General features: G+C 39.9%; 1 protein-coding gene across 1 annotated transcript; it reads right to left on the bottom strand.

The window, feature by feature from the left end:
* Positions 1 to 810: 810 nt before the first annotated feature.
* LOC147632577 (uncharacterized) lies at positions 811 to 3,270 on the bottom strand. Its single transcript, XM_086806888.1, has 5 exons — positions 2,955 to 3,270; positions 2,849 to 2,874; positions 2,133 to 2,763; positions 1,250 to 1,277; positions 811 to 1,151 (listed from the first exon to the last, which is right to left on the bottom strand). Exons 1-5 carry the CDS (start codon positions 3,031 to 3,033, stop codon positions 1,043 to 1,045), a joined length of 873 nt encoding a protein of 290 aa, XP_086663014.1. The 5' UTR covers positions 3,034 to 3,270; the 3' UTR covers positions 811 to 1,042.
* Positions 3,271 to 10,849: the final 7,579 nt, after the last annotated feature.

Here is a 10,849-nt window from a genome sequence, read left to right as displayed (position 1 = left end):
TATGTGAGGCTTCTTGGATATTAAATTGTTGGAGCATCCACTGCGTTCTAGCAATTACTCACAAAATTCTAACAATCGTTCCTTTGATAGCATCCTTGTTTCCATTTTGATTAGTCAAAAACCATTTTTATTCTTGTAGTCATATATCATTTCATAAATGTGTTTATATTTCTTTTAACATTGAGAATGAATCATTGACCCCATCTTGGTTTCCACGAGTCCCATGTCACAAAAATTGTCCACACTTAACTATAAGAAACCACATGCACAACTGCTCAAGCATTTTAGTTATTTCAAGTCTATCAAGAAAATGGGATTTATATGATTCCAATTCTTAGTGTTTGACCAAACACCTTGGTTCTATAACCATTTGGGATTTCGAGGCTAACAAATCACTAGCGTCTCGAAGTCTCTAGTAGTCACTGCCATAATCCACTGACTTTGGAACAATGTCCCATGTAGGTGTATAGTCAATATTTCATTAGCATTAGCATAAACAACCTTCAAAATAGAGGGTTTCTCGTGTCCCACGGAGCAATAGCATAACAACCTTCAAAATAGAGGGATTCGCGTGTCCCACGTAGACATATAGTTAACATTTCATTAGCAATAGCATAAAAACCTTCAAAATAGAGGGTGTCTCGTGTCCCACTTAGACATATAGTCAACATTTTATTGGCAATAGCATAACAACCTTCAAAATAGAGAGTGTCTCGTGTCCCAAGTAGACATATAGTCAACATTTCATTAGCAATAGCATAACAACCTTCAAAATAGAGGGTTTCTCGAGACATTGTAGAAGCATTGGAAAAAGCAAACGTTGGCATTATGTGATAGTCTTGGGAAAATTGCATAAAAAAAAAGGTCAAAATTCATGCATCCAATAAAAATGTAGTGATCCATGAACAAAAATGTGGCCGTTTAGTGGAGTGGTAACGGGGACGTTGGCAAAATCGGGATAACGAGGGCACACGTGCCTCGTTACTGGCACACGTGCCTCGTAAACGGGGCACACGTGCCTCATAATGCATTCATGGGAGTGTTAGTAAAGCATCATGAGAGAGACTATAATTTGCAGAAGTAGTGAAACGCCAAAAAGGAAGGTTTCCTTGCGGCTTTTTCCGCTAATGGGGGCTCCCACCTGTCCAGCTCTGTACAAAATATAACACTTCCATTCTTAGCTGAGGTTCACACACCACAATGTATAATAATCCTTTGCAGATTAAAAGATGGCACACTACACACATACCGGAAAGGGTAATTGCACCCTGGATAACCTGTGTGTCAACCCAAAAGTCCCATCAGCTCTAAGACATTACACAATAGGCAAAAAAAATAATAATAATAATAATAATAATTTGTATGATAGTTGATACAGCTATCTAATAAGAAGAATTCACCATATTTGTTAGAAGTACACTTCTTAACGACACAAACTTCTCCCCTTCTTCTACTAAAGACATCAAAAGTAAAAACATCCATAGATTGTCACCTAAGCTTAAAGTAAGGGTGGGGGGAGATAGCCTAGTGGATAGAGTATTCCTTCTCTATCTAGTAGGGGGAGTATTGAGAGATAGCCTAGCGGATAGAGTGTTCGTGCTCTATCTAGCCAACATGAGTTCAATACCCCCCACCCCCTTTCTCCTCTTCTCAATACTCCCTCCCCTCCCCTCCCCTTGAGGGTTGCAATACTCCCCCCCCCCTCCCCTCCCCTCCCCTCCCCTCCCCTCAAGGGGGGAGTATTGAGAGATAGCTTAGCGGATAGAGTGTTCGTGCTCTATCTAGCGGACATGAGTTCAATACTCCCCCTCCCCCTGCCCTCCCCTCTATTGCAATACTCTCCTACCCCCCTCCCTCTATTGAGATAGCCTGGCGGATAGAGTACTCCTGCCCCCCCCTCCTACGCGCCCTCCCCTCTTGGTCTCACACCCAACCCCCCAAGGAGTGAGGCTTTATATAAAATCCTCACACAAAAAAGCACCTTACATCCTTCCCTTTCTTATAATGCCACAACACAGTATAACACCCTCAAAAAGAAAAAGACAGCCTTAAATCCCCTCCCTTCTTACAATGCCACAACACAAGAACACATCCCCTTCCCCTTCCGCATCCTCGGATTGCGAACGACTCACTTGGATCCACGTTGGTGATCATTGCAGACCCTCCAAAATCGCAAGTGCCCACAGCCTGCTGTTGAATCTGAAAGTAGCTGTTGAAGGCATAGGAAGCATGTGAGATGAGAGTGTTGGGAACATAGCAAGGCTCTGCGAGCTGGATGGGGCTACAATCTGCGCCCCCTGCTCCACATGCCCAATCCAAGGCTGCTTGCATGACATCTTGGCTCGCCCGTGGCCTCGCGACGCACCAGGACCTGTCGGTAGCTCTCACAACAATCTGCAAGGATAAGGATGATGGCAAGGATGATTGTACTGAAGAGTTCACATCATAGGCAACTTGAGAAGCCCTCACTGGGACATAACCCCCCCAATGGCTTCTCTTCATCCCTCTGCTGTTCTGTGTCCCTCCATAAGGAGCTTCAATCAAGGTTTTCCCTCTTAGTGTCTGGAAGGATGCCTTTTGATTGTCTTTGTCTCTTAGAAATTGGAGCACACCACATCGAAGTGCCAATATAGCAGGGTTATAGATGTTATCAAACCACACATATATTATGTATGTGGGCCTGTGAGTAAGATTAAGATCTAAACGATCTAGATCTTTACTATGTGTAAGATTGGACTTACTATAGTGTAGATCCTTGGTAAGCTGCAGATGAGAAACCAATGAATTATTAGATTGTGCAAAGAGTAATTGACTCTAAAGTGTAGCTTAAAGGCCTTAATGTAAGTACCTTTGTATCAGGAAGCACGTTGATCTCTGTCAAAGCATAAACGTTAGGAAGCAAACTGGTGCGTTTGAGTGCAGCAAGAGGTAAAGTTTTGAAAGAGAGGACTTACCAGGGGAGAGGATGAAGCAGAGGAAGAGAAGCAGCAAGCAAATCCTGCTAATGTACTGCGCAAGAAGATGGACCACCATATGACAAGTTTTGGGGCGTCAAGGACTGCTAGCAAAACAAGCAATCAGGGGGAGCTCAGAGGAGACGACCTGCAGGTCTCAACTCTCTGCACAAGGCTCCCCTTCACTCACCGATGCAGTACATATGAGAGAGAGAGAGAGAGAGAGAGAGAGAAGGTCTCTCGTGCGTGCATGATACTATATATATCTCTTTATTTTGCCCATCTGCCTGCTTTCTCTCTCGTGAGCTGCTGGCAAACAATAGGCCAGCAGCAGGTGGTCAGGTGGAGTACAGCGCAGGCGGCAGGCCTCACAACAACAACAGTAGTAGCAGCAGTTGCTGACCAGAGAGAGAGGGAGAGAGAGAGAGAGAGAGAGGGAGAGGGAGGCTGAGCTGCCCAGCTATCGCAAGAAGCCAGGAATCCTGCAAAATTGCATGCAAAAGTGGTATATCTAACCACGTTCGTTGCATTAAGGCTGCGGCCTCTGCAGTAACAAAATCGAACTGACTGGCTTTCAATTAACCTCGCGACTGCCAACCAACCAATCCGCCTGCTCACGCTGGGGCAACCAACCGATCCTGCAAGTTGTCGGCCACCCTGCATACTTCTTCTTTTTTTCTTCTCTCGGGAGATGCGAGACCGGACCGTCTTTAATTTAATTTTATATATGTTTGCCACTTCCATGAAATACTTCACAGTTCAAAGTTGTCGCTACCTCACTATCATTTCAAAATTGCATTACGAGTGGAGTAAGAACCCGAGCTAGAGCTCCAGCTAGATTGCCTAAGTAAGGAGCAACCCCCAACCATGCTCTTTCACAGGTTGAATCATCCTTCAAAATGCCGGGTTTAGTAGAAATAGTACTCTTTCTTCATACTTTACCTTATTTTGACGACCATTAAAAATTAAGCGGTTGTATTTAACCACCAAAATGCCCAAAAAAGAGCATGAGAAGAATGTGAGGGAGAGGGTGAGCTTGAGCTCCTTACAAGAAAACAAACACACAAGAGTAGACAACCACACAAGAAGAGAGATGGATAGGTAAATTTTCATCTATTCTCTTCTCTTCTCTATAACCATAACATAAAGATAAGAGTACATACTATAAGAAAAAGTACTCTCCTACTATAACATACAAAGGTCGGTCCATAGTGTAAAGCCGATTACATGAGTTGGCACTATAAATATGCCATAACTCTAATGAACCAAAGTGGCTAATGTCACACACCTTGTAAACCATTGGTAGCATATCACCCATAATCTCACCAACCATGGTGTAAGTGCAGAGTTTGTCATCCCTGGGGTGTCACACCCATATCCGCAATAGTTGAGCTAGATATCTCAACACTCCCCCTTGAGCTCAACTGAACCTGTGAAGCTTCTGTATACCCGATGCCTTTGTGAAGATGTTAGTTACTTGATTCTCTGTGTTGACATACACCAAATTCACAAACACTACTAGAACCTTCTCTCTCACAAAGTTATAATGCACCTCCATGTGCTTCATTCTATCATGATACACTGGGTATGTTGCTCATGTTGTCACAATAAATGACAATAAAATCCTATCTATGGGATCTCCTATATCTACAAGTAGCTTCTCCAACCAAGCTACTTCACATATTACCATAGCAACACCCCTGTACTCAGTCTTTGTGTGGTAGCCGACAAAGCGACCAATGTCATGATACACTAGGTTACTCGTCAAATGCTACTCATGTAGTGCTTCTGTACTCGGCCTCTATAGTACCAAGCTATACGAGTGCTGCCTACTAGGCCTCTATTATCTCAATAAAAACAACGTTGGTTGCTTCTTGCTCACTACTCCTACAAAAAACATAAAGCTACTAGTAGATCTCTTATTTGAGACACTACTAGACCAATCTATATCTATATATCCATGCACCTATGATAACAGTCCTATCCATGGACTCTCCCATATCTACAAGTAGCTTTTATAACCAAGTTACTTCACATGTTGCCATAGCAGCACTACTCAGCCTCTATAGTACCAAGCTATAAGAGTGCTACTTCTGAGCCTCTATAGTCTCAATAAAAGCAACGTTGGTTGCTTCTTGCTACTCCAACTAAATAGCAGTACTCCTAAAAGAAAACATGAAGTTTGCTAGTAGATCTCCTATTTGAGACTACTAGACCAATCTACATCTATATATCCATGCACCTGTACCTGTACCTACACTCCAGCCTCATAGAAAAGTCCATAGTATACTTTGGACTTTATATACATGAGTATCCTCCTAGCCGTATCCAAGTGTGGCTTCCTCAGGGCCTACATAAGCTGACTCACCAACCCAACGACATAGCTTAAATTTAGCTTGATGATAGTCATGTAAATCAAACTCCCTACAATGTGCTTATACATAGTAGGGTCCTCCAAAAAATCACATGTGTCTACAACCAATTTGTGTTCTACTCCAATGGCACTGAGATTGTGGCTTATAACCCACCATCCCATATATGCTTTGGTTTAATCATCTCTATACCTAAGAAGTATTGCAACTCACCCATATCCTTTATTTTAACCTTTCTTTTCAGAAGTATCTTTACCTCATTAATGTCAACGTCATTGTACCATGTGACAATCAAGTTATCAACATAGATGACTATTAAAACAATGCCCATATTAGTCTTTTTCACATAAAGTGAAAATTTTATGTAGATATATGAAATCCAATAGTGAAAAGATACACTCCTACCTTGTCTAACCATGCTCTAGGGGCCTATTTTAAGCCATACAAGGCTTTACACAACCTGTAAATAAACTATGGGTGTGCATGGTCCTCATATCCTAGTGGCTACACCATGTAGACCTCCTCCTATAAATCATCATGTAGAAATGCATTCTTTACATTCATCTAATGTAAAGACCATTTTAGCTACAACCGTGTAGACCTCCTCCTATAAATCATCATGTAAAAATGCGTAAAACTTGCATGGTGGTAACTCCATAACCATGCCATAATGCAGGGAATATCCATTTGCTACATTTTTTTAAGATCTTGAAAATTTGAAAAAATAAAGAGCCATTGATCCTCTTGCATGACATCGTTTGAACATTCATATTGCAAAGGTATAATCTGGAAAATATGAACTGAAAAAATTAAGATTTGCACCCCCAAATCAGTGATTTTTGGTTAAAACGTACAAAAACACGTTGCCCTAATTCTACAATCTACAAAATCACGTCCATGACTTTTTCCTGTGATTTTTCATCACACCGTGATTCTCTAATAAATCTAGCTATCCCACTAACCTCAGGATTATGCATTAAAGTCACCTTATCTCTGACAAATTTCATCTCTCTCTCTCTCTCTCTCTCTCTCTCTCTCTCTCTCTCTCTCTCTCTCTCTCTCTCTCTCTCTCTCTCTCTCTCTCTCTCTCTCCCCCCCCCCCCATTTGTTGCAATAATGCGGAGTGCGAAAGAGACAGATTTGTAGAGAATATAACATTTTTTTAGGAAGGTATCACTTATTTTTCTTCATCTTTGAACAAATTTGTCTAGATTGTTTGCTGTATTGCATGTTCTCTTTTTATTAGAAGATGCAAATGGGAATGCACACATTACATGTTCACTTTTTATTGGAAGATGTACAAATGGAAATACACAACATAACACTGGGGGCAAGGGATCCAAACTCTCTTGCTTTGACTATTTTCTCTAAGCAAGGGCGTAGTCTTAGAGGAGGTACTTTCTACACTTATTAATCTTTACAAAGTGGTATATGGAATGCACTTTTTCATTGATTTTGAATTTGTAGTGCCCCTCTTATTTGCAGGTTTGCAATCCTCTTAGGGTAGTAGGAGCAATCTAAGGCCTATGGACCTATACAACTGTGCCATCATTAAGCCGTATGAAGCTACAAAGAAGAAGGAACAACGGGCACAAGACAAGCGAAAGAGGGAGGGTGAAAGCATGAATTATTTTACCATTGATAAAGACACAAAGAAGAGGATTTGTACTGAAGGAACAACGGGCACAAGACAAGAGTAAAAGGGAGGCTGAAAGCATGAATGCTTTTGCCATTGATGAGGACACAAAGCGAAGGATTTGTACTAAAATGGTGAAGTTTTTTTATGCCAAGACAACATGCATGAGGACGAAGGTCAAGCATGACATTTTCAACTTGATCATTCAACATCCTTTGGTACAAGGATTTAAAGAGACAAGACGAGGCTAAAGTTCAAGCAACCCTCATCGACAATGTTCATAACACATTAAGTAGGGTCAAACAGCCCACTAACAAGGAAGAGTTATTTTTTAGACATAGCACATTGTCAATGTTGATGAACTCAACTGAAGACATGCATATTTCAAAATTATCAAGAGTTTTTCAAGTAAATAAGCACACCCCATACTTGGCAAGGTCTATCACATGCTTAACTTAACGATGGAAATGGATTGTTCTCATTGGTTGTGTACTAGAAGCAACAACATTCTGGCCAAATCACCACATAAATAAAGAAAAAGGTGTACTCTTTTGCGTAATCAAAGACACATGTGTCTCCCAACAAGAAGGATGTTTGCCGAATGAGAGTTGGAAGAAAGAGCTACATCAAGTACCTAGTGCATCTTCTGATGAGCCTTAGATATAACCTAAAAAATCAATGCTAATTAGCATAAGACCTATATTACCAGTGCTAATTACCAACATAAGACCTATATTACCAGTGCTAACTAGCATAAGATCTACAGCTTTGAGTACTAACTTGCACCTTAGCACTTGTAGCTTTGAATGCTAACTAGCACACCTGCAACTTTGAGTGTTAACTAGCACTTATAGCTATGAATGCTAACTAGCACTTGTAGCTTTAAGTCCTAACTAGCATCTCAACTTTGAGTACTAACTATCACCTGCACCCGTGAGTGCTAAAACGAGCTGGTACATGCATCTTTGAGTGCTAACGAGCACCTACAACTTTGAGTGCCAACAACTAGCACATGTAGCATTGAGTGCTACATAGCACTTGCAATTCTTAAAGAAAATAGCACCAAGAGGTAACTTAGCACCTATAGCTTTGATTGCTAACTAGCACTTAAAGCTTTGAGTGTGCTAACTAGCACACCTAGAGCTTTGAATGCTAACTGGCACTTGTAGCTTTGAGTGATACTAGCACCTGTAACTTAGCACCTACAGCTTTAAGTCCTAACTTACACTTAAAGCTTTAAGTGTGCTAACTAGCACCTAGAGTTTTAAATGCTAACTAGCACCTAGAGCTTTGAATGCATTTTTTTTAATTAGAATTTATCATTTTGGTGGTGCAAGTTGAGTTCTTCCAAAGATTTAAAGCACAACATCAAGATGTGAAAATTCAGCTGCAATCTTTTGAGTCACTTAAGCCTTTTTTTTGTTCGTAAGCTAAAGGACAAATATACGTGTTGTTGTGAATACCACGTGTAGGTGTTCTTTTTTAAAGATGCTTACAACCAGATGCAGGCTCATTCCTTTGGGATCTATAGATCTTCATGTTAATGCAAGTGCAAAATTTGTGCAGGTGATGATACTTTCATAGCTTCATTGCATACTTTCACAACATCACACAACTTTAGGAGTCACTAAAAATAGCTTGAGGTAGGCTTCCACCAACAAGGGTGTGTAATGGGCACTTACAAAGAGTGTGGTGTGAAGAAACTGGCTTGTTGCCCCCTTGAGAGAAACAAGGAAGGAAAGAGTATTACTATGAAGGTTTTTGAATACATGGAGACACTTGACAAATAAGGAAACAAGAAGAGGAGAAAAGATCTTATGTGTACAGAAATGCAATGTCACGAGTTTCTTCTATTGTTGAAGAGCAAGCTCAAAATTTTCATCATGCACAACTACCATGAACATTGGCATGGTCTACAATTCAAGGAGTGTGTTCTCAAGTTCCCTATTAATGTTATGTCAGTAATGGACTTTGCAGAGGGAACTATACCTTTAAGGAGCAAAATGAGATTCAAAGCATGCATTGGCATTCTACACATGTGAAAATCTTGTTGATGTGGTTGTGTTGGCAGTGGACTTTGTAGAGGGAACTATGCCTTTAAGGAGAAAAATGAGATTCAGAGTATGCATTGGCATTCTACACAGGTGACAATATTTGTCCACATCTCTTACTATCACCAGCAAGGTGAAGTCATTAAAACTTACCACTTCTACATTTCAGATAATAGAGTCCATGAACTTTTTTTTAAAGAATTGTTTCTTATTGCATGAAAAGTGGCTACAAGAATAGGGAATTACACCCAAACCACATTGGGTGTGGTCAGATGGGGCTACCTCATACTAGAAGGCTTGTAGACCCTTTTACTTTGTTATAAGGTATGTTGGAATGGTAGGCATTGAGATGGCATGGAACTTCTCAACAACAAGTGGTCACAGCCAAGGAGAGAATGATGGGGCTGGTGCTATTATAAAAAGAACATTGGCACATGAACAATTAAAGACAGATGGCATAACTCTAAAGTGCATGGTAGATGTAGATGTAGTGCACTATTGATATAGATGAACAATTAAAGAAATATGGCATAACTCTAAAGTGCACAGTAGATGTAGTGTCCTTCTTAAAGGCCAACTTGTCTCAAGGAGGGGAAGCAACCTATCCTTCCAAGGAAAGGGATGTTGGCTATGTGTTTTGGGAGATCAAATTAGGGGATGTGAACAGGGTGGTTAAGTTGAATTGTGAAGCCATTTTAAATTCATGTTCACTATAGGAGCGGAAGCAACCTATCCTTCCAAGGAAAGGGAAGTTGGCTATGTGTTTTAGGAGATCAAATTAGGGGATGTGAACAGGGTGGTTAAGTTACTACAAAGGGGTCATATACCATCAAGGGTTTGTTCTATAAACAAATGGACTCCTTATCCTTTAAACTCCTAAGAAATGTCTCTATAGTTGTAATGCTTTCACATCTTGTCAAATGTATCAAGATACCAATGATGCCTATACCAAGAAGAAGGTAATACCAATGATGCCTATACCAAGAAGAAGGTAAATGTTTACAATCACTTTAGAAACCTACGAATCGATTTACAATAGTATGCCATTTGGTATTTGACATGTAAAAGTATTGGCTAGTGATACTACTTTTTATCAAGCTATGTTCTTTCTTGCTAATGTTCCAACTCATGCCTTTATAGTTGTATCTTTGTTGTTAGTAACACCTGTAAATATCTTATAACTACTAATTAGCACATCTAGATATAAGGTAGACTCTTAATTAATACCTATTAGGGTTGACTAAGATTACACTAGAATTATAGTTGGCACCAAAAGAGTGTTAATTAACACATGTTGAAATAAGGCAGGTTGCTAGTTAGCACTTGTTGAAATAATACAGGCAACTAATTAACACATTTTAATATAAGGCAAACTACTAATAAGGTAGATCGTTAATTAATACCTATTAGGGTTAACTAAGCATACACTAAAATTATAGTTGGAACTAGTAGAGTGCTACTAAAACTTGAGATAAGGCATGTTGCTAAGTAGCACCTATTGAAATAATGCAGGCTGCTAATTAACACATGTTGAATGCATGCTGCTAATTAACAACTATTGATATAAGGCAAACTGCTAATTAACACCTGTTGATGTATGGCAAACTGTTAATTAACACATGTTAGCCCTATGTAAACACTCGCAAACTACTAATTAACACATGTTTATATAAGGAATATTGCTTATTAACACATGTTGTAATAAGGCAGACTACTAACTAACACCTGGAAAATTGTTAATTAATACCTGTTAGTCCTATGTAAACACATACCTTCATGTCTAAGACTATGTGGCCAAAGCACTTAATTTTGTCTTGAAATAGACTCTTCTTCTCT

Source organism: Cibotium barometz, chromosome 13 (assembly GCF_041138505.1).
Source record: "Cibotium barometz isolate CiBa-2024 chromosome 13, ASM4113850v1, whole genome shotgun sequence".
Taxonomy (NCBI): Eukaryota; Viridiplantae; Streptophyta; class Polypodiopsida; order Cyatheales; family Cibotiaceae; genus Cibotium; species Cibotium barometz.
This window is presented reverse-complemented; position numbering and strand designations above follow the sequence as displayed.

What these genes read in the sequence shown, in the direction of transcription:
- LOC147632577 (XM_086806888.1), bottom strand. Translation starts at nt 3,033, where the DNA reads ATGGTGGTCCATCTTCTTGCGCAGTACATTAGCAGGATTTGCTTGCTG. An exon ending in CTGCTTCATCCTCTCCCCTG is followed by an intron (nt 2,875 to 2,954) that starts GTAAGTCCTCTC and finishes ATGCTTTGACAG; the next exon opens with AGATCAACGTGCTTCCTGAT. An exon ending in GGGTGCAATTACCCTTTCCG is followed by an intron (nt 1,152 to 1,249) that starts GTATGTGTGTAG and finishes TATTTTGTACAG; the next exon opens with AGCTGGACAGGTGGGAGCCC.